The sequence below is a fragment of the Borostomias antarcticus genome (genome assembly GCF_949987555.1).
Source record: "Borostomias antarcticus genome assembly, chromosome: 12".
NCBI classification, from domain to species: Eukaryota; Metazoa; Chordata; class Actinopteri; order Stomiiformes; family Stomiidae; genus Borostomias; species Borostomias antarcticus.
Window position 1 is genome coordinate 23535163 of NC_140245.1, and position 24222 is coordinate 23559384.

At 46.6% G+C, this 24222-nt stretch overlaps 1 protein-coding gene across 1 annotated transcript in view; it reads left to right on the forward strand.

The window, feature by feature from the left end:
- Positions 1 to 24222, forward strand: part of gpc5a (glypican 5a) — a gene marked incomplete at both ends in the record, with an annotated part of 92240 nt that overhangs the window by 55758 nt on the left and 12260 nt on the right. Inside the window, one exon of the mRNA XM_084446524.1 lies at positions 3942 to 4104. Coding sequence (XP_084302650.1) covers positions 3942 to 4104 — 163 coding nt within the window. The remainder of the gene's footprint in view (positions 1 to 3941; positions 4105 to 24222) is intronic.

The window sequence follows — 24222 nt, forward strand, 5'->3', positions numbered from 1 at the left end:
GAGAGAGAGAGAGGGGGGGGGAGAGAGAGAGAGAGAGGGGGGGGGGGAGAGAGAGAGAGGGGGGGCAGAGAGAGAGAGAGAGAGGGGGGGGGGGAGAGAGAGGGGGGGGAGAGAGAGAGAGAGAGAGAGGGGGGGGGGGTTAGATAAAGAGAGGTGAGCGATAAAGGTGAGAGAGATAAACAAAGAGATCTGAGACTTTTAGATTATTTGTCACATTTGTGCCTCTGGTTTATACAGTTTTAAATGGGTTGACCCCTCCTCCACTCGCGGGGTAAATTGTCTCACTGGAGGTCCTGAATATCCTCTATACCAGATTGCGCCATACAATTTGCGCTGCATTGATTCGGCCAATCAGCTTTCTCTGTAAGAGCCGGTAATCAGTGGGACACCTTGCCTGGCGATGTGAGGAACTCAGCACTTTCTAATCCAGCAGACTTGTCTTGTCATTGTCCCTTTAAAAAAGAAGAAGATGGAATTAACGAGCAGTGACAGACAGGCATGATTGGATTCCATTGAGAGTTTGAGTTTGAAGTGTTTTAGTTGGTGGCGATCAGCTCCTGATTCTGTGGCGCAAATCAAAGTTTAAAAGCGTGGCTCTGAAAACCCTTGTATCTGTTCAAGGACTGAAATCCAACCACAGGCCGATCCCGTCGCTGAGAGAGATCTCACGTAGGGGTTTGGACGGAGTGAGTAAACCTCTGTGGCGTCGCCTGTCCGTCCACAGAACCCCGGCCCCCCAAAGCAACGTGGTAACCACGACCTCAGGACAAAGTCTGTGATTAATCCATACGAGTGAAGAGAGTAGGGCAGACAGGGAGCGCCATCAATCAGCCTTCACCCACGTCAAACTGTTGGGAGAGAGAGAGAGAGAGAGAGGCAGCCCAGCTGCTCGACGCAATCCGATGAAAAAGACATTAGTTTCTTCCTCCTGTTGAGTGAGAGGAAAGATTAGCTCGCTGATTGACAGCCCCAAGGTCGATCACGAGAGTGGCCGCCTCCCGCGTAACTACAATACAAATCATTCCTTATTGTAATGAAATCTTTAAACTTCCCCGAGTTTGATTAATGACCCGCCCGCCATGTGTTATGTAAATCATTGTAAATCTTTCAGTCGGAAGGTCGAAAGCCATGTTGAAGGTAGATTAGCTTGTCATGTGAAGTTACACCAAGTACCGTGGATAAAGCAAAGGAAAGCGCGCTATGTGTAAATGGAGACAGAGTAGGGTTTGACACGGCGGCCATCTTTGTTTGTCCAGCTGCGTGTGTGTTTACACGGGAGAAGTTGTTCTGGAACAGGCTGAAGACGGCGTTTTTTCGACATGTTTTCCGTCTGAATCACCACAGTGAGAAATGGCACAAATCCCCCTTGTCTATTTAAGATGAATATATATCAAATATGGAGCCAAACCTCAATTTCTAGGGACAATACAAAATCATGGCAGGATATTAATATCGCATCTCTTATCCGTAGAGAGTGCTGGTATTCCACGGCCCATATATCTCTTTACAGAGACAAATGAACTCGTTTGTCTCTTTAGACAGAACAAGCTTGCCAGGAAAAAATATCAAGTCATTTGAGACACCTTAACAGGACTCGTTTGCATGGGAATGTTGTCCAGCCAGAAACGTGGGGGACGAAGGGAGAAAGATCTCACACATTCCTACTCATAAATACCGTATTAATGTCTATTAATCAACGTGTTGTTGCAGGACGACAGGATTGTTCTAAACTGCTGGGGGACACCGCTGTTTTGGATTCTTGCGTTGAGCAAGTCCTCAAGTTTTGATTAGTGAGTGCAGATACGTTTCCACACAATTTGCTTGTTCCAGAATTGATATAGACCGTACTCTGACATTTTACACTCCATCTTTCTCCCTTAAACTCTCTTACTTTCCTCATCGTATTAAAAGCCATCTTGTGTGTTACTCATTACTATACTGTAGATAGTGTTGATAATGTTAGCAAAGCCTGGCATTCATTCCACCACTCTATTACAGTATTCTGATGGAACTCAGGCCTAAATTACAGTCACTTGAATGAAATATTGACACGAAAATCAATGTTCGGCTGTTGGCGTGTGAGTGCACTCTGCTTAGGTTTTTTGTTGTTATTCATGGATTTTCTTTTGCGGTTGCTGTGATAATCTCTAAAGTATTTTACATAGTCTTCAAGCTTTCATAACAAACACAAATACACACGCGGCAGCTTTCCAACACACACTTTATTAAACCGTTTTTGTCATCCTCACATTTTCTGAGAAAGTAAATAATAGATTTTGCTACAGTAGCACATTCAGGCTTAAGTTGCGTGTTCTCTTTCAAGACAAACCAATTACTGATAGATGCTGTTTCAGCTGTTGGACATAGAGAGAGATGTTAGACATGAACAGAGCTTCAGCACACACATCTCATGTTGTTGGTACAACTGAAATCACTAAGCAAAAAAAAAAGGGCCTCAAAGATTCAGAGCTGTTCACACTTCTCACAGGACATGGATTTTGACCACAAAATATGACAAATTGAGTGATCCTAAAACTGTTGTTTGTTATATTGAGTGGATTCTTCACAACTCCCATTTTTTTGTAATATGAACAAAAGGAAAACAGAAAAAGCCAAAACAAACAAATGTGTTTTTCTCTCTAGCGCGTTTTGAGGCCTGCAGACATCAGGACCAAACCTCCATCGGCGTCACACATGTACTTTGGATAAAGGTGTTCACTAAATGACAAAAAAACATAAATCAACCAACCAAACCACATGGGTGGAACACCACGGCGTTACTGCACACATATATAACCAGTTGATCCGCCCCGTCACAGAAAGAGTCCGACGATACGTCAGCACGCTAACAACGTTGTAACAAAATGGGGTAATTACACACTTGAAAATCCTCCGAGTGCAGTAAGCTGGGGAAAACTTCACCTCCCGTCCGATACCGGTCAGCGTTGAGAAAGAGTATCCACACAGCCGACCTGTAATGACCTCCAGATCCATACCTCTCCTGCTCCAACCCCCTCCCATAGCTTGGCTGCACTATAAGCCCTGTCAGTATAATCCTCAAATATTGAACCAATACAGTAAGTTATTACCGTCGGCAATTACAGCAGTCTCTGCCAGGCCTACCTGCCCCGACCAACGCAAAGTCTGTCTCCCCGCTCTCTCCATGCATTTAAATGAGCCAATTAAGGCTCGCTTTCCCCCCGTTGCAGATAAAAGCTCACAATGTTCTTTGATTGGGGTTCTCCTGCTCGAGAACGTATACATTAGTGAGAGGATTCTGGCTCGGTTCTCTCATGCAAGCTGGGCAGAATGTGCTGTCTGACTCGCTTAGAAATCCGCCATCTGGTCTTAGACGACGATATGCAAATGTTACTTTTGTGTGCATTTTGCCCATTCTTACACTTACACTTAGACGTGATGACAGTTGTATTTGTATTGTGTGGGATGTGTGTGTGATAACTCATGTCTAAGTACATACTGTTCTATGTCTAAGTACATACTGTTCTGTGAGCGCATACTGTTTCTTTTTTTCTTTCTTTTCTTTGACCTTTAGATAAAAATAATTTGAGAACCAATTCTGTCAATGGTGACCTGGCCAAGAGGCCCCAGAAAGAATGAATACATACGCAAGATCAACACGGAACAAATCACTACATGAGAACAGCTAAGACAGATCAATACATCAAAACAAAGTCAGCTAGTGTTATGTGTGAAAGGAGGAGGGGGGGGGGGTTGTGTGTGTGTGTGTCTGTGGGGGGGGGGCAATCAACAGGTTGTGATTTTATATGCCATAAATCTCAAGGCCAGACTTCAATAACGGCACACGCTGAAGCATTTAATAAGCAAGGGGACATTATTTCTGCGGTCAAACACTTTTGTTTGATGGGATCCAGCCCTGAGCGTGTGTGTGTGTGTGTCCCCCCCTCCCCCCTCCCTCCCAGCTGTTGCAGGGGAAGTCCATTCCTAAATTCGGGACGTTGGACCAGATCGAGACAGGAAGTGGGGACGCAGAGGGTCGCTACAGCGGCGACTGTGACGACGAGGACGGCTGCGGGGGATCGGGCGGCGGCGAGCCGAAGAGGAAGGTCCCCCGGGTCTCCAAACGTAAGTCACCTTTGACCTTTTATTAGACATTTCCCAGAAATAATTCGATTGAACCTAATCTAAAACCTAATCTAAGAACGGGAACATTCTGAAGTGACATAATCCCTAGTAAGAGATTCCAAACTCTTAAGTCATATCCTGGGGCTTTTCCAAATCCAAAAACGCCCCGAACGTCATGAGGAAATTGTCTTAATTATAATAAATGTCTTCAGAATAACAATCATAAAAGATGATTGTCGCTATGGGAGCATGAATGTGATTAAAACCCTCATTTTGGCGCGGATGTGTCCCCCGGCGTGACCTGATAGGTGAACCGTGATAAATCACGGTGCTTGAGCGTTCCCCTCCTCCGTCCCTCATCACTCCATCTCCCTTCACCATCAACTATTCTAACTAGTTGATTAATCGCCCTGTCCCGTCTCGAGTGTGTGTGTGTGTGTGTGTGTGTGTGTGTGTGTGGTGTGCGGGTCATCAAAACAGCCCATTATGTCTCAGTAAATGTTTCCTCTCCTGCCTGTCAGTCTACCTCATCCCCCTCTAAGTACCAGCGAGCTCTGCCAGAACCATATTTCATCCCGGGGGCCTCTGGGAGCCGGTCCCCATCTATCACCGGCTGTCCCCACGCCGTCACACCCGCGCCAGACTAGCGCCGCTGTCGAGCCGTACCCCCTCCGCCTGCTCTGGATCAGCGTTAGCACCGCGAGACCCTCTCACGCAACAAAGCGGAAGGACCCCCAGCGATTAGGAATTCAATCCAACCCGCGCCGGGGAAAACTCACTCACTCGACGGGGGGGGGGGGGGCGTGGTGTTGTGTCTGTACTCGTGGCCGACGCGAGGTTAGTCCAACGTGGTGAATCGTTTTGAACGGAGGGCGCCACGAAAGACGGTAATAGCTTTGACCCGGTAGTTAGCTCCTCCCCCTCAGGCTCGGACAAACGGTCATCATGAATATAGTGTGGATGTTTGAGTTTTTTCCTTTTAATCCTGCAAATTTGTTTTTCCGTTGCTGCTTTGATGCGTATCTCCATTTGCATGAGCAGGATAAGATTGACCTTGATTGTTTTTTCATGTAACGCTGTCAAGATATCCTTTGGACAACTCCATAGAGTAATCAGGTATAATCACCTAGCTACTGCATCTATGATTATGCTTCAATTGAATCTCTGCCCTTTACCTGTGTACGCACAGGGAATAGATATAATCTTCATTTGCACAGAAATTACATTAAAATTCCCGTTCGGTGATGTGTACTGTACAGCGCACAACACACAATTTGTTGACGCCGCCTGTTTGGAATGGCAAACTCTGAAGGGGTAGAGAAATCTACCATAAATCCAACATTAATCCTTCTGATTAATCCTTCTGAAAGACGACACACAGTCTGTGAGATGAACCTTTCATTTTCACTAATTCCATCTCAGCATATTGAGTCATTATCGCCGATCTGAGCAGACCGGTTCTGGTGAGAACAGACGATCCATCTAACCCCCCTCGCCTGTTTGGAACGCCGAACCCTGACATGTCGAAGCCCACCGGAGAGGAAGGACTGGACACCTGAACAGAGCCCCTCCCAGGGCGTGGCCCGGGCCTGTGTGGTTCTAGGGGGCGTGGCCATGGTCCTGTGTGGTTCTAGGGGGCGTGGCCCGGTCCTGTGTGGTTCTAGGGGGCGTGGCCCGGTCCTGTGTGGTTCGAGGGCGTGGCCCGGTTCTCTGTGGTTCTAGGGGGCGTAGCCCGGTCCTGTGTGGTTCGAGGGCGTGGCCTGGTTCTCTGTGGTTCTAGGGGGCGTAGCCCGGGCCTGTGTGGTTCTAGGGGGCGTAGCCCGGTCCTGTGTGGTTCTAGGGGGCGTGGCCATGGTCCTGTGTGGTTCGGGAGCAGACACAGCGACGGCTTCAGGCTCTCCGTGTCACGACTTCTACTGTAAAAGACGTCCGGGAGACTGGCCGGCAGCAGGGGAGACGCCGGTCCATTTCCTGTGAGGAAGAACGACGAGAGGAAGTGTCAGAGGACGGCCTCGTTAGCAAAACTCTTATTAATTAATAGTGTGTCTGGGGGGAGGGGGGGGGGGGTTACATGATATGATCTCCTGGTTCTCTATCACTCTGGCTAATGAAGGCTGAGGGGAAGCTCTTTCACACACACAATCACCCTCAAGCATCCACAGCATTGCTATGGATACTGCTAATCGAGACTGACGCTTTCCCCACCCAGACAGCAATCCGATCAGGGCCATATACAGGCCAGATCTGGCTCTTGTGTCTTAGTTCCGGCCCATATATGGCCCAGATCCGCTTGCTATCTGGGCAATCTACCAGTTACCTTTTATTGGACTGTTGGTAAGGAACTGCACGTCATACAGTATGTAAATAGACCCAGAACCTCATCTTGATATGAAGACACAGTAGATGAGTGGAGCCGTATCAGGAATCCCAGATAGCAAGCGGATCTGGGCCATATACAGGCCAGATCTGGCCCTTGTGGCTTATTTCCGGCCCATATATGGCCCAGAATCATTACACATCCGCTTGCTATCTGGGATGTGAAGATGTGTCCCACGGTGACAGACGGTGTCCTCCACCAGACTTCTGGTCCACATGTGGACCTGCTCTTAAGAGATGAGGTATCACATCTGGGCAGCTTCACCATCCTCACGTTACTTTGAGGAGCTGTTTGATGCCTCTCTAACGATCCCTGTAATATCTGCCTGTGATTATCAGAGCCATTTTCATACTCATTAAACATCGTTAGCATGTTAGCCCAATAAAGCAGCGTTAATTAGAATGTGAACCTTCGAGGTAACACAGATCTCCAGCTTGTCAGACACGTGTGAGAAAACACGAGGTGAGTTCTCCTCACCTTCCCTCTCCAAGATAACGCCGAACAAAACATCTGTTTTCACCCCAGATTAACCAACTGCTGTTAGCATTCCGCGCTAAGTTGCCACGCGTGCTATACGTCAGCGTGCTTGTATTAAACTGTGACGTCAGTCACTCCGAGCGTCATGAGATTAAGACGGCCGTGTTGTACATAACTGGGTTAGACTTATGAGCTGTTTGGTTGCACTGTTTTGGGTTCTTAGCTAACTTAAGTCTAAAGTCAGGCTCACTGTGTGCATAGTTAATGTACGATTTTAAGCAGAGTGGAATCCTATGGAAGTGCTTTGCATGCCACACATTTCATGCTGTTCAGATCATGGTGGCTTATGGAGATTGAGAAAGAAAATATACACATCCCTGGTTTACTTCTGTGTATTTTGTGCAGCTGTTTTGCTCAGTGTGGAGATTCAGAGTGCTACCCTAGGTCGTTACTGACAGAAAGAGAGTGCGTTTTCCCACTGACTCCTCAGCAGTTTTATCTGGGTTTTCTCTGCTCTCAGATGTTTATGTAATCAGCTTGTTTGCAGTGAATCACCCTAAATGCCATCGTTCAGCTCGCTCTCCAACATCCGCCTGTCAACAACCGGGGGAGCTTGTGAGCCGTTCTGAATCACACAAGTAAACAAGTAAACACATTATATCGCTCTCCCCGTCGCCTCCATTTTGTATTGGAGTCAGTGACACATGGAAAATTGTTCAAATAACATTAAGGTCAGGATCGGGATGCTTGTCTGTCAAAGAACCACCGGTGGCATGCTACTCACTCACTTAAATGGGCTGCACGGATAGGTTTAGAAATGATTCCAACCCGAGGTAAACTATCCAATCAGAGGACAGGAAGTCGGACGGTGTCTTCTGGTGAGGTCAACTGGTTTTGAATCTCATTAGATAACAGCTCCCTGATCATCATCATAATACTCAATTACTTATTTGTTGTTTATTTACTGATTTCATTGTCCCCCATACCCCACCTGATGAAATTGAGGGTGAGACATTAGATTGACCCATGTATCTTAGTGTGTGTGTGTGTGAGTGTGTACATTTGTGTGTGTATGTTTGTCCGTCACGCATGTACAGTACCAGAGCTCACCACCTGGGGGCACTCGCCACTGTGTTGTAGGGCGCCAAAGCGCTGATCTTCGATCATGTCACACTACAAGGCTTTTCGTCGTTCCCAACGTTCGGAATCGGACCCGACGCAGGACACAAAAAATCGGCCCAAAATCGGCCTGAATTGCTGTAGTCTGCACAGGCCCTTATTCAAGTAGTGCGATCATGTTGATCAGAGATAGTTTGGCAAGGTTATATACAGTATGCGTCCAATTATGACAAAGTTAGTCATGCCATTAGGTGTGGAGTCTGTGGGATTTGGTCGTAGAATGCAGATATGCACTCGCTACTTCTGCAATCTCTGATTGGCTATGTGCTTAGAGGTTTGTGCTTCAGGGTGGTTCTCTGAATAGTACGGCATTCTGAAGCCCAGCTCTGCATATCTCCCTGGTGCTCTGGAGATCCACCATCATTAGCTGAGAATTTCCTTTCACTTCAAAAAAATGTCCTTCAACAATCGCTAACGACGTGCATCATGGGTAGGGGACGACCATGCGTTTGTTTTCCGTTAAAATCCGTCCGCTTGCCGTTATCGCGTCGTGTAAAACGTACACGTTTCAGCCACGCTCCGGCCAGGTCGTAATCAACCCAGGCGCGTCTGCTCATATTAATTAGCCCCTCTTCCCTCACCTGTTTTAATGGCTGACTTAACGAGCTGCAGCCGGCATGGAGCGAGACGCCTCGTTGAGTTAATGAACCGTGAAAAGGGCAAACACACATCATTCTGAAGATCGTTTTTTTTTCTTCTCCTTTTTTTTTTTTTTTAAACCCCCAGCCCCACTCTGCCGATAGACCGTTCTGTGGAGCTGCTCAAGGTCCCATTAAAAAACACCTCGGCTCCCACAACCTTTAGTGGACACAGCTGGACGGTCCTCTGCTGCTCTCGCCTCCCTGGGCTGACATTCAGCCCTCCGAAACGGGCTGGGAGTAGCGCCCGAGGTACACCAAGCAATGAGAGCATTGCATGTAGTCGGGTACCAAAACCTGTATTGTGTCTTGGTTTTAATAGGATCGAAATTGCTCTCTGCAACGGCTTCCCGTTAGCTATTGTTCTCCTCTGAGAGGTCACATGACAGGAAGTGTGTATTTTTTTACTCGGTGTACATGTAACCGTGCCTCATCAAAGTGTAACGTCAGCAGGACCCAGCGAGGACCTGTGTGAACCCATTAGTGGCCCTGCGTGACTCATCCCTGACTACCGCCCGACCGGACGAGCACCTGCCGAGGTCGACCGCCGTGTGGATGAGATCCACCAATCGGCTTCTCGTCTACTTGGTCTCGGGGTCCCCCCGTAGCTCTTCGCAGCTCCGTCACCCCCAGACCTCCGTGTTCTTTCCTGGTTTGTCCTAGGCGGGGCACGCCGGCGTGGGGGAGTGTACGACGTCATAACGCCGCTATCCCCGCCTCCATGCCGGGCAGAATGCTGGCAGAATGCTACTGTACGCCTGACTGTGAAAAGCACTCAACTCTCTCACGCACACACACACACACACACACACACACACACACAGGATGGGCTGGCGAATCAGAGGACATCCAAGTTGCGTCAGACTCTACAAACCAAAGCCCAGAGCCAGGCTCACCTTCAGCGTGGGTCAACTTGCAAAGGATGATGGGTCGGCGGTCAGAGATGTCCTGTGACTTGCGCACATGCAGAACTTGACAAATGGCCGTCCCATCTAACCCTAGACTGGCCTTCAGAATGAGCTAGTCTGTGTCCTCTGTGTGTATAAGTATGCTTATATTTTATTTATTTTCACTCGGTGACATCGCAAATGAGGGCCTACCCTCGATGTATTTCCGAGCCTAAATAAAGGTAATGAATGAATGAATGAATGAATATAACATGCTTACAGGGCATATTTTCAAATCCTACATACTGTAAAAGCCTGTGCTCAATCAAAATCTTAAGTGTGGAAACATCACTATTTTTCTGTATTCAGGCTGGTGTAAAAGCACAGCTCGTACAATTTCAAAGCCTTCTCTCTGAAAAAAAGTGTGGGAAAAAAAAAACTATTTTTCACAAGCTATTCTTCTGTCCTCTGCTGTGTTCTTGCACACTGTTCTCCTGTGAGCACATCTCTAAAGATGCTTCTCCGTCCAAAGAAATATTCCCTCTCTAAGCTTTTTCTTGTATCGGAATTGCTCCCGCACTGCTTCACACTCTGATCAGAGGTTCTCTCATCTCCCCTTCTCTATCTCTGAGGAAAGATAGTAGGACAAATGATATTTAGCTGCGTATCTTTTCCTAAAAACCTCTTTCATTCGAGAGCGACAGAGAGAGACCGTTACAGAGAGATATCTGTCACCAGGGGGTGTCCTCTTTTGAACAAGCACAATGATACCTTCTCGTATTGTGTTGCGAACGCGGCCAGCTGGGATTTTGCATACTGATTAGGATTAAATCAGCTCCGACGTGCGGCGTGGAGTAATCCTTAAGATGCGCAAGAGCTCGCTTCGCCGTGACGCATCGTCAGCAGTGCGAGTGGAGCGCGGGTTTAACGCGTGGCGAATCGACGTGTGCCTCCTTCATGAATACAAGGATCGTTTAGAATGAACTTTTCCTCTTCGGCCCTCTGGGGGTGAAAAGACTCTTGGGTCTTGACAAGGACTATTGTCTTCTTGTAACACACTGCTCCAATTTTCTGATGGCGTTTTTCACCAAAACAGGAAGTGGGAGATGAGCGTGATCGAGAGACTTCGATTTTGGGAAAGGGGATATCTTTAAACTTGACGGCGAATATTTTGAAGGAGTACGCAAAGAGATTTGAGATTGATTTTTCTTTATTTTCTTGGAAGCATGTGAGAAACACACCGGTCAGGCGTCACAATGCGAGGGGCTGTTGACACAGCGTCGGATTCGCGTCGGTTCGGAGAAAAACGGTCTCACGTCTGTGTCCGACCCCTGACCCGCTCGTGACAGCGGCCCGCCCGCCGTGTCGGCGTGGGCACCCGAACGACGCCGAGGAACCGTCTGTGCGTGGCGTGTGTTTGCGAGCCTGACCCTCCCTGTGGGAGACGAGGGGCCATTTTCCCAGCTCCCCCCCCCACCCCTGACCCCTCACAGCAGCGCGGCGGCGAGGTCAGAATGATTTGCTGTCACACCAGTGTGATCTGACCTCCAACGTTCTCATACACACCCCCCTCCTCACTCGTGGGGTCAAAGTGTCTCTCTCTCTCTCACACACACACACACACAAACCTGGAGCACAGGTGTTAGCCACCTCTCTCAAATGGCTTGAGGAGCCCCCCGGGCTCATGGTGTTGTGCACTGTACCACGAGGGGCTGTGATATTTGGAGAGATCAGCCACCCTCTGTCCTGAACCTTGCCTCCTAAAGTGCTGGGGTTGCATGTAAATATTAGTGCTGCCACTCAAACCTGCAGCCACCCACTGCTAATGCATACCAACTGGGGTTTAGCCTGCTGTCTTTTTCACCTTGCTCAGAATACTGGACTGAAAACAAGATGGATACTTGGCAATGTAACCTGTAATCCAAAGTGAGTTTGAGTCTCGTTTCTGTGAGCATGCGATCGACCCACTGTGGTTTCTAACCCGTATAAATTATCTCCTTAGGAAATAGAAATAACCTGAAATTATCAGGTAAGCGGTTTTGTAAACGACATCTTAGTCCGATCTCTTAGCCCGACGGTCGCGTTGACTTCCCTTAACCTCGCCGATTACCTTCTACCCGTGGGGGTACACAGACCTCACCCGCCACACACACACCGCACAGCGTCAGAGCGAGTTGTTCCTGTGTGTGGAGACGGTGTTGTACACGTGTTGACATGGGAGGGCTGTCAGCAACCAGAGGCTGTAGAATGGCCCGGAGCGCGGTTTAGGGCTGTCAGTCGCCCGTCGTCATAACAGAGACTTACGACCATCGCCTAGCAACCCCGGAATGTGCACCTTGCAAGCGAAGGAGTCCGATTAGCATTTTGTTCCCCTGTCCTGACAACTTTGATTTCCTTTTTCCCACTCAAATTCCCTCTGCACAAGGGGACTATTTTGACTTTTAAAAATGTTCGAGGTGTGTAATGGACATTGTGAGCCACACAACACACAACGGTGCCCTGAATGCAAAAGATAGAATGTGGTTGAGTGGCTGAGCCCATCGAATGGCTTTTTCTAAGGGGTTATGTTAGTTATATGACACGTTTTCAGTAGATTTTTTATTTTTATTATTAATCCCAAACAGGTTATACATCTTACAGGTAGCTCTCCTCCGAAATGAGCATGGTCTTTCCCCACGGTTTCATACCTGCGATCGAAATTGTTGGGCGTAATTATTTGGCATGATCAACCATCTAGGGGGGAAATTAATCCGTTGTTATTAATGATGCACTCCACTGCAGCCGTTGCGTTCGACGCCTGCGTTCGACGTCAGAGGATCGACCGAGGTTCATTTCTTGATTTCTGACGGACGCTGACAGTCGACGCCAGCGGGGTCAGAGGGCGGACCTCGTCTACTAACGGGGGTTTCAACTCCTTTCAGCTCTGGATCACAAAGACCTTTGTCTGTTAAAATGGTGTTCTTTTTGTTCAGTTGTGTTTTGTTATGCTATGCTTTTAAACCTGTAGCACTCAGAGATTTTTTTAAATGAAAATTGCGTTACAAATAAATTGTATTATTATTATTATTATTATTATTTATTATTTATTATTATTATTATTATATGTTTTGAAGGCAGAGCCACGAGTACCACAGGCACACCCATCTTGTTTCTAGCTGAGAAGCTTCGGTTTGCAACCCTCAGGACAGCGATAATTTATCTCAGCAAATGAATGCAGGCTGATAATGAATTGTAAAAAATGCATGAATTCGTGTGCATAATTGACTGTAGCTCGGCTCCGAGTGGCAATGAGCGAGAGGCTATTCATCACCGGGATGGAGCAAGCACTCTGAGAGCCACGGTGAAAAGGGTGGTATCCGTCGCGGTAATGACACCTCACCTAATTAGCCATAGCCACAGTGTTAATTTTATCTGACTGGAAACCAAAACTTTATCAACAGCGAAGTTCAACTTTTGTTGCTCAAGTGGCTCAAAGAACCAGCAGAGAAACGCGAGTGAGAAATAGTGGGCTCTGTTATGAACAGTCTGAAGGTCAGTAGGGTCAGACATGGGTAACGCTAAGGTCAGTAGGGTCAGACATGGGTAACGCTAAGGTCAGTAGGGTCAGACATGGGTAACGCTAAGGTCAGTAGGGTCAGACATGGGTAACGCTAAGGTCAGTAGGGTCAGACATGGCTAACAGTGGTCAGTACTGTAGGTAGCCCAGTGGTTAAGGCATCTGACCTGAGACTGAGAAGCTGCTGGTTTGAGACCGGGCCAGGCCATATGACAAGTGATTTCCCCTCAATCATCGCCTACCGTTGTGCCCTTGAGCAAGGCACTTAACCCCAACACTTACTCATAATAAGTCGCTTTGGATAAAAGCATCCGTTGAGGACTTCAATGTAACACAATGAAATTCAAAATTAAACTTGAGACGAATAAAAGGAATGTTCGACATCTTCATCAGAGAAAAGGTTATTTCTCTTTAAATAAAACAAACGCCGCGCACCGTAGAGCCATACGTCTGCGTTAACGGCGTTGTTGGGGTGTGGATGCGTACAGATTCGTTTCAATTACCCGCTCCTTTGTGCACATCATCAATACTTGTCATCCGGGGGAGACTCAGGCATGCAGTGAGCACACAAACAAGATGGCCGCCCGTGCTGACAGGGGCCTTTTTCCCCTCTTCCCACAGCCAACAGAAACAGTCTGAGATGCAGATCAGACTACAGGAGAGACTTGGATACCGGCCGAAAACCCGGCGTGAATACAGCAGGGGTGTGGGCCTCGGTACGACACATGCACTACTGTGTATTGACCCGGGAAGCAGAACCATATGTTATGATGCAAGCCCTTAAAAACAAAGCCGGCTGCCCAACAATTCTTACACTGAAACAAAGAATTGTATTTGTCTCTGGGGCCATATAGAGGTATCGGAGAATATGTTCACCTGGCCATCAACAGCCCAACAATTCACCATTTCATTTTAATGGTTCTGACATGTGAGCGATTGTCTATTAAAAGTCGTCCCTGCCAAAATGAAACTATTAGCACCCAGGGGAGCTTTTCTGCGGCTCTCCCCCACAATGTGTTTTTCTTTATCCCTTTTCGATTAAGTTTGAGATCTGGGGGCTGTGCCTAACAATGAATACAGAGACATAAACCATTTTAGCGATAGCAGATGTTTATTTTCCCAAGGAGGTTACATTACAGAGAAACAGTCTTGCATTTGTCCAGCGTGGCCAAGGCGCACAAACCCAAGAAAAAAAAAAACGGCAATAAAGCAAACACGCTCTGAGCTTTTATACGCAGTGAAAACCCACTAATAGTGTCAGCTTTTGCAAGCTGTCTAATGGTTTCACTCTGGGCTTCTGCCAAGGGATGATAAACACTTATTCACATGTAATTGCTCCATCAAACAACGGAGGGTAATTCGGTGTGACCGATGCGGATTGGCTGTAGCTTGTTTTGAAACAATACGCTATGACAGCCTATAGCCTATAGGTTGCTTGAATATGTTTTTTGCTGGAACTTGCTGACTTTGGCAAAGTGCTTGAGGTAAAATGTTTGATTTATGTGTCTTTTAAAGTTATGGCAAATGCTTTCAACTTTTTTTTTTAACCTACAAATTCATCACTCAAGTGTTAGTGCAACGTTTCTGTGGAGAAACCAAAGTACTGATATGCCTCATCAACCCACGGTTTTATTTGCCTACATAAATTCCATTACATATTTCCTAGATTGGCTCACAAAGATGTTTTCTTGCCAAGTAAAGCAGTCAAAGATAACACTGTAAAGGGCCTCTGAGAAATTGCATTCGGCTTCAGGCTTTCTGAAGCCAGACAGTCGCCTTTCCATTATCTTTCTTAATTCTTATTAAACGAAGCAGGGCGAAGCTGCCATAACATTCCGCTCATTATATACTTCCTGGATGCGACGTTCCAAGTAATATGTGTTCCGGAATGCGAGATCCCATTTGGTCTCATATTTCTGGCAGGAAACGGCATGGGGAGAAAGGAGCATGAGAGAATTTGTGAAGCTGTCAAGGGCAATGTCTCAGAAAGCTGTTGACAACCTTCTCGTATGCGCTGGGACGGCTGCAGAAGAAAACACAGTCTGCTTGGCAACAGCGCTGTACGACTCCAGGAACATGTTTTCCCCTTTCTGTCTTTTGCTATTTGTGTCCAGCTATAAGGTGAACGCACGGCCTTCTGGGAGATATGCGAGGCCCTGTGTGAAATAGGCATTGCGGGGCCTTTATGCGCTATGCATGCACGTGTTTTTTCACTTAGTCACAAGCACCCCCGCCCCCTGAGACGACTCCCCCCCACCCCCCAACCCCCCCGACACGGTTATGCTAGATTTGTAGGTCTATGATTGAATATTAATAAATATGTTTATCACATGTGCAACATGTAAATAGTTTCTAAAGCAAAAAATAAAAAAATAAAATGCCTGCCACGAGGGCCTCAAAAGCGCGAGGCCCGGTGCGACCGCCCCTTTTGCCCCACCCCCCCCGGAGCCCTCCCCCCTAGCCCACACCTAGCGGCGCCCCCTAGAGGAGGCCCTGAGTGAGCGCTGTGACTTGGGCTTGATATGCTTCCAGTGCAACATGTCTGAATAGAGACAATAGCATGAGAGATTCAGAGAGATTCTCTCTAAAGTACTCTGTACTGTAATTATTATCACGTTTGTGATTTTATCTTACATGATTTTATATTTGTAATACATTCTTATTTGAATGTTCTATCATGTATAATGTCTTTTTATTCTTGAGGCACATTGAGTCTGTGCTTGTCGCAATGAAATGTGCTAAATCAAATAAACTTGACTCGACTTGACTTAAAGATACCGCATTGCTATTGGCTGGGTTCCCGAACGAGTTAAGAAGCACTTAACTCCAAAGTACTTCTTAACTCCCATGCGAAGGGTTGCTTAAGAAGGGTCCCTTAAGAAGGTTCTTTATCGGGGAACGCGGCCATTGTCTGTCTTTGTCCTACGGTAGCCATGCATCCCAGCTGCAGCTACAGTACTTCCCTCGCGGCGTTCTCCGAGGGCGCAGACATCCATTATCTGCTGGGGTAGCGCCCGTGGCGAAGCGAGGCGGATAATCTGACGGCAGCAGGTTTAGCTGGCGTCCAACAGCTCGGAGACAGACGCCGAGATCCATCTCCGAAAACGTCAATCGGAGTCTGCCATGCGCGTCTCCATTAGCGCCTACGAGCCTCCCCCCCCCCCCCCCCCTTCCTCCATTCATCTGTCCCTTAGTGTCACACGATCTTAATTGGCCCGGGTAATTATCCGAGGGTGCGATATTAAGTGTCCTATTTGTGGAAATGTGGTTGCTGAAAATGAATAGTCATTGATTAGCGACACTGACATTCAACTTACTCCTGCTTCGAACATTAGCCTGGCATTGATTGCTGGCAACAATTCCGGTGTGCTATTCTCCAAATCGACCAGGCTCCTAATGTGTGGTCCGGCACCGACCATCAGACCCGTCCATTATCACCTCTGTCATCCATCCACCTATCACTGTTGCCTTCTGGGAAATTGGCAAGCAGCCATAATCTTGAGGCAGATGAAGGAGCACCGGCTGTCTTGTAATCAAAGTCTCAGGGTGGTTGGCGGACCGTTTCGTTATGGTCCGGACACGGCGCTTCTGATAGGATCAATAGATGGGATGGAGAGGCATTTAGTTAGGGATGTACATGAGTGTTTAAATCTGGGGGATTTTTATTCTCGTATCTAATACACTGTGACTTCTTTAACACTCGACATCTTCGGCTGTGGCTCAGGAGGTAGAGCGGGTCGTCTAATGATCGTAGGGTTGGAGGTTCAAATCCTGGCTCCTCCTGTCCACATGTCGAGGTCTCCTTGGGCAAGACACTGAACCCCAAATTGCTCCCAATGAGCAGGCTGGCACCTTGCATGGCAGCTGCTGCCACTGGTGTGTGTGTGAATGGGTGAATGAGAGGCCATTGTAAAGCGCTTTGGATAAAAGTGCAGTCCATTTACAATTTGAGTCAGAAATTATTCGGTAACACTTTACAATAATTAGCATTAATACAATACATTAATGCTACATGCTATTAATACATTAATAATAATTAACATTAATAAGCATTAGTTAATGCATTATTAAGCATTAAGTAACAGTTAACTTATGTCTCTATTAACCATTTACTAATGTTATTTATGTTAACTAAGGTTAACTCACCTAACCTTAACCCTAACCCTTACCTTAACTAAGGTATTAATTAACATTAGTAACCTAACTTACCCTAAATAAGCATTAGTTAACAGTTAACTAATGTTTTTTGTGACCCTTATTGTAAAGTGTGACCAATTGTTCTATATCAAACCCTCTAGGTTGTAAACTGTCTATACTACATACTTGCTGATGCACTATACAGTGTATAGTGTATATACTATATACCAACCTAGACCACAATGTATCTCAGTGATACAGGGACGGACACTTCAGTACTCGTTAGTATCTCATCTGCACCACAGTCTGTCAATCACGCTTTAACTGGACAATGCTATCATAACTTGACAGAACAGAGTCAGCTTTCTCACGACTGCCTGATAGAGATGAGAAAATCAGAATTAGAATCAGAATATGTTTATTGCCATTGTACTTTTATATACATAGGATTTTTTTTCCGACACTGTGGTGCTTACAACAAAACAAGTGCAAGGACAGGACAGGCCAGGTTGAATTTCTTCAGCTGCCACAGGAAGTACCTCCTCTTCTGAGGGGAAGTATACACACACGCTAGGATGAAAGAGATGAACTCCCGAGGAGAGTAGAATGGGCGACAGTTTCTGAAGAGGGATTCTAGTGTCGGTGAGCAGTGCTGTTGAATCACTGCCACGTCCCTACACCATGCTTCGTTCACATAAAAACCCCACAATGCTTTTCACCGGACAGGTGAGACCCACGTTCCGCGCGGTGTCTCTCGATGGACAGCCGTGTCTCCGTGAACGACCGCGGATGAGCGGAGGTCTGTTTTTAGCTACCAGTAGCTGGAGTTCATCCATCTCGTTGGCTAGCGAGCGAACGTTAGCTAGGAGAATCCCAGGTAGAGGCGTTCTCGACCCCCGGCTCTCCTTCCTCGCTTGCGCCGGCGCCTTCTCACAGCTCTGGACGAAGACAACAGTCCCTCAGGATATCCAGTAAATCCGCTGAGCTGGTGAGTAAGTCCGGGATAAAGTCCGTAGGAGTTGCCCCCCCAATACTAACAAGTTCCTCTCGTGTGAGGGAGGTTTTTCAGGACACAAACTGGGACAAAACAACACAACAGCACACCACAACGCCATGGCGGCCCTAGTCGGCGCCATCTTTGCGGCTTGGAGAGCTTTGCAGCTTCATTCGGGGTAGTCAAGGGGACTGTAAGGTCTCACTGCAAGGTCACATCTTTGTAGATTGGACTTAGAAGTAGATTCTTCTTCACCACGCTGTCTACAGCTTGCTAGCCAGCTGCTTGTGCCCACTCCTTTTGTATATTCATATAACTGCTTCTATTTTTAAATGGATGTAAATGAGTTACAACTGCCAGTACTTAGTTTAAAATAAATATGTACCACATTATAGCCTTGGTATGGGGATAGATACTTGTCATTTATTTCGATCTATTAGCTTTATACTGTAACACTACCCTCTAAGAACTCTTATTGAGTGACACTCTTGGCATTACCTTTCCTGGATGAGCGATGTTGCGAACAGTCCAGAATAAGCAGCCTGCATGTGTCACTCAGTGCTCGAAATACAGTGTGTCTCTCTGTAAGTTGTCTTCTTTGATGCACACAAAGAATCAGCTCAATCGGCTCACTCACTTGTGTGCATTTTATTCGTCATTGACAGAAAAAACAAACAAGCTGACTTGGACATGAGTATTCATTAGATACTGTAGATAGACAGACAGACAGACAGACAGACAGACAGACAGACAGACAGACAGACAGACAGACAGTCACACTCACTCCCAGGAACTTGTATGACTCCACCATGTCAACTTCCTCCCCCTGGATGGTGATGGAGGTTGGAGGTCTCTTGTTCCTTCTGAAGTCCACCACCAGGTCCTTGGTCCTGCTGATGTTGAGTTGGAGCTGGCTCTTCTCATTCCATTCAACGAATCATTCAACGTCGGTGCCACTGGTCTGTAGTGATTGGCGACGCTGGGACAAGCTTTTTTTGGCGATGCAGGAGGTCTTCCTCGGCTGCGGCACCTTCTTCATCCTCGGGGAGAGGTTGAGTAGGTGTTGGAACACACCAGCTGTCCCGCACACCCCTTAAGCACCCTGGAGCTATTTCCGTCAGGACCAGAGGACTTTTTGATTTGTAGCCTTTGGAGTTCACCCCTTACCTCACCCTCTGTGATGAATGGTCTGGTGAGGGTAGGAGGGGTGCGGGGTGGGGGGGCGTTGAACTGCCTACTAGCCTCACAGGGGTGGGGGTTACGTCGAACCTGTTAAAGAACTGGCTAAGCTCATTGTCACGTTCTTCACTCCCCTCCACAGTCGGGCCTGAAGTAACCAGCCCTCTGATTCTGAAAAGACATTCTGGAAATGAAAGCTGACACCTGTGGGAACGCTGCTTGGTACTATGTCAGAGCAAATAGAGCTAGAACATAAAAACAATTTTTAAAAAAATCTAAAAATGTAATCTCCGCCTAAAAAACCCTCAACAGCGAGAGTGAATAACAGCTTGAAAACAGGAGATAGAGCCCAAATCATCTAGGAATCATTATTCCAATGTATGATCAGTACCCCAAGTTAGATGCTAGTAATGTGAGCGAGTACAACTTTGGAGAGGTTTTAGTACAGTTATGTCCAGGCGGACCATAAACCCTATTGGCTCAAAAATAAATACATAAATTACATCTAAATTGTGAAATAAAGCAATATATAAATTCACTGGCCCATATAAGCCATACTGAGCATTCATTCACAAATCTTTGGGACAGTGACATCAATTGGAGCTTTCACTACAATCTCAATGGAAAATGGCCGTCTGTGTGTGAGCTCATGATGGGGCGGCCAAGGGGCAGAGAATGACAGAGAGAGGAAGGGAGCCAACTGGCTTTGTAACTCCACAACCTCTTCTGTAGAAAACGTTTTGCTTTTTCCTTTTAGCAAGAAAATGGCCGAAAAAGAACCTCTGTTTCTTTCACAAACGATCACAACACGCCTCTGCTGACAGAATACGGAGCCGAAGAGATGTATATCTCTGTATATAAGAGATGAAATATCTTTCTCAAGGGAGACCTGGCCAAGACAGGAAACAGCATAAAATAAACAGTTACAGACATGACATAAAAACAACAACAACATTAGAGTGCATAAATGTCCTTTTTTGCATTTCATTTTATATGACCTTTTATGTGTTGCACTTTGTCTTGACACTTTTAATGTCTCATGTAAAGCACTTTGAATTGCCTTGTTGCTGAAATGTGCTACACAAATAAACTTGCCTTGCCTAAGCTCATTGTCACATTCATGACTCCCTTTCCACAGTTTCAGACATACCCAGCCCTGTGATTCTGAAATGAAATTCTCACATCGATCGAGGGAAGCTTGAGACGCAAAGAGCTTTGAACACGGCACGCGCTGACTGGTTACACATGCAGAATTCTCTGTAACCCACATCATGGAATTTCCGTGACAAAGTGTTCAGGAGAGAGTTGAATGCCTAAAGTTTAACAAAGTGTTTGACATGCAAGCACCACATACAATACATACAAACAGCACAGTAACATACAAACACCCCCAGAAACCCATCTGGAGAAGGGGGCCGCCATATCTCAGCTGCTTCATGCACACAGCGGTCTGCAATGTGAGAAATGGCGGCCCAGATCTGCGGTTACAGTCAACATTTATCCAGTCAGAGGGAGCGACCTTGGTGTCTGGGTTACTTCCTGCCCCCCCAGGGTTGGTGGCGAGGACCGTGTGAGCGAAGTCAAGTCAATCAAGGGCGCTTAGTTGTACAAACATAAGATAGTAGATGCACAATATTCTGTCCATGCAAAGAATGAGAGGCCAGCTCTGACTGGCTAAAACAACTCAGCCTGTTAAATTCCTTCAACTAAGGTCTAATATCTTAAGTGGTTCAACCTAGATCTAATAATACAGAATTACATTACAGAAATACATTACAATCCCTCCCTTTTTATAATTTATTTCTAACACACAGATAAGAAAGTGTTGAATATTGTTGATTTTCAGAGAAATGCCCTTTAATATGATCCTGTTAGCTATTTCCTAATTATGATGATTGACCTCTGGGTATGGCTGTCGGCTTGAGTTTTCGGTAAGCAACGGTGTTCCTCTTCCATAGACTTATGAGATAAAGACATGGCTGGTACACTCTGGGCCAAACACCATTGTTGTGGTTAGAGATAAAGGCCTGGGCGCCGAGGCGGCGTAGGTTAATGGGACAAAACAAGGCCACAGAAGAGACCAGAGAGACAGTCTTATCAGAGAAGAGACGAGGGAGGGGGGAACACTCAAACCACATAAGAACGTTGCAACGAGAACAATGCTTTGATTTGGGTTCAGACAGCATACAGAGAGGTCAACTGTACATTAGGCCATGCCATCGTCTTTTGTATGTAAAACCTTCTGGAATAAACCGCTTTTGCTGAGGCTCAAATCCCGTGTTGGAGAGATTCATTTGGAATACACCTGAAAAGGAGACACTGGACTGTGTGGTATTGTGTGAGATTGGGGCCGTCTTTTATTGAAATCAAAACACAACGCAGAGCTAATCAAGGACAATAATAAAAGACAACGAGATTCAACAAAAGTTTAAGCAAAATGTGGCTGTTTTTGTCAGGACACAAAACCTGTGAACAAACAAATATCAACAAATCATGAATATCATCATGCTTCTACAGTTCATCTTGTAGAACAGAAAACAGGTGGTTGCCGCAGATGTCTTCGCTGGTCCGTCGTGGAGCGTTTGTTTATCTAGGTGTTAGTCTCAGGATGTGTTTATATGCAAAGTGAAATCGCCGTGGCAGTCAACAGATGGCACTCTGGCCCTCTCCTATTCCTGGTGTTGATCTGGTCGTGTTTGTGTCTCGGAAGGTTCTGGTGCCGCTTGGCAGGGCTTTACACGGACCCGGGTGACTCGCCCTGCCGCCCTCACCGTGGCTGAGTGGTCAGCAACACCTGGCACCGTTCCAAACCACCCTCTCTGGCTCCAGCTGCGTTGGTGGAAGTCCTTGATGACGACCCAATCGCAAATTCGTGGAGATTGCGATCAGCAAGAGTCAGCAGCGCCTCTTTAACCTGTCTGTGAATCTGAGATAAAGCAGTCGACAGGGTTGCACAGTAACACAGCACTACATCGTCTGGTGATAAGGGGTTCAACTAAGATCTAATAATACAGAATTTTCATTATACCCATTGGTCAGTTTTGATGACTGACACCTCACTTGAGCCAATAGGGTGTCAGCAATGATACATTTCATGTTGAAACTGCTTTCATGGCGAAAGTGCTTGCTATGTAAACTTTGTTTACTGGAGATAGCCTGAGGTTTTTCTCGTTCGATTGGTGTATTGGATGTACCGTTTTGATACAGGCAAGCCTGTTTTAGGCCGTGTTGAACGCACAGGCGAGGGCTCTAGGGCTAACATTCATACACTTTAATTCCATCATCGCATTCGAAGGACACTAACTGGCCTGGTTGGAATTCCAACCGAGAAATCCCTCTGGACCAGTGCCTTTCCAGACCCTGAAGCACACTTTGAGAGTGAAAGTGCGCATGTGGCTCAGGGCCTGGATCCAGGCTGGTCTCTCCGAGTCTCTCGCTGTTTTGAATTCCGTCCTCCACCGTAGTCCTTCCCCTTTATCCAGATGGAAAGCCATTCAGCTGTGGGGAACCCGTTTTTTATTGCTCATACCGCCTGTCTGCACAAGCAATCTCTTTGTGTTCTGCCTGTATGGGTTAGCTGGGCGGGCTGGGGGTCCTGCTGGTTTTTTTTGGTAGGGGGGGGGGGGTATATATCATTGTAACACAGGTAGGCAGCTTAACAACACAGCTGTGTCCACAAGGGAGAAGCCGGCCATTCATTTAATTTAACGTCATCATTAAAGTTTTCTGACAGGAGAAATTACCCCTCTGACAGTTCAACCTGCTGATTCAGTACAGGGGGGAACGGATACGCTGCGACACCGTATCAAGATATGATTGAATGGCTTTTGGAATGATTTCCTGTTAGTGTTAACAATAATGGGTCACAGTATTTTACATGCATTGTTTTCTACAGCAATAATATAGAATATCTTTTTGGTACCTAGTTGAAGCAATGATTCATCTCGCATTATCTTTTGTCATTCCTTAGAGCTACAGTACGTAACCTAATTTAACACTAAAACCACCAAAGTTGGAGATATACTGTACAACGCCAGGCAAAAACCATCATTACCTAAACCCCACCACCCTCGTTTACATGTAGCTGATTTCGTCACACATTTTCAGGGAAGGGAGTATTCTCTCCATAACACCTACTCTACCGTACAATGCGTGTTGATGTGAAACGAGCATCTGCACTATGGAAACGGATGTTGTGGCCCGACGGGACTCGAAACACATTCCGTAATCCAGAGATGTTTGCGTTGCAGTTTCTCATCTGCTAAATATTTCAAGATGTCTCGACAAAAAGCACTCATCAGCGCTCATCCTGAAATCGTCTCAGCAGAAAACAAAGAGCATGGGTAAACAAAAGGGACAATTCGGCGAGACAGACGCCGTTGGAAAGTTCACTGCTCCTGTTCGGTGCTTTGTCGTTTTCGGAGATCACCTGCCCCGCTTGCTTTGGAGTGGCGCCCCAGACTGTCGACTCCTTCCGCTTGAACGCTGTTCACGCCACTTCACGCCAGCCTCTCGTCGCGTGGCAGGTTTGCTATGGGAAAAGAATCCCACTTCTTAGTCATGCATATTGGATGAGAAATGTAGCAGATGAGATCTGGGTCCTGATGTCAGACATTAATTAAACATAACAGCCTCACATGGGAAATTCATTTCATGGCACATTCACCCTCGTGTCTGGGTCTAGATGATGACAT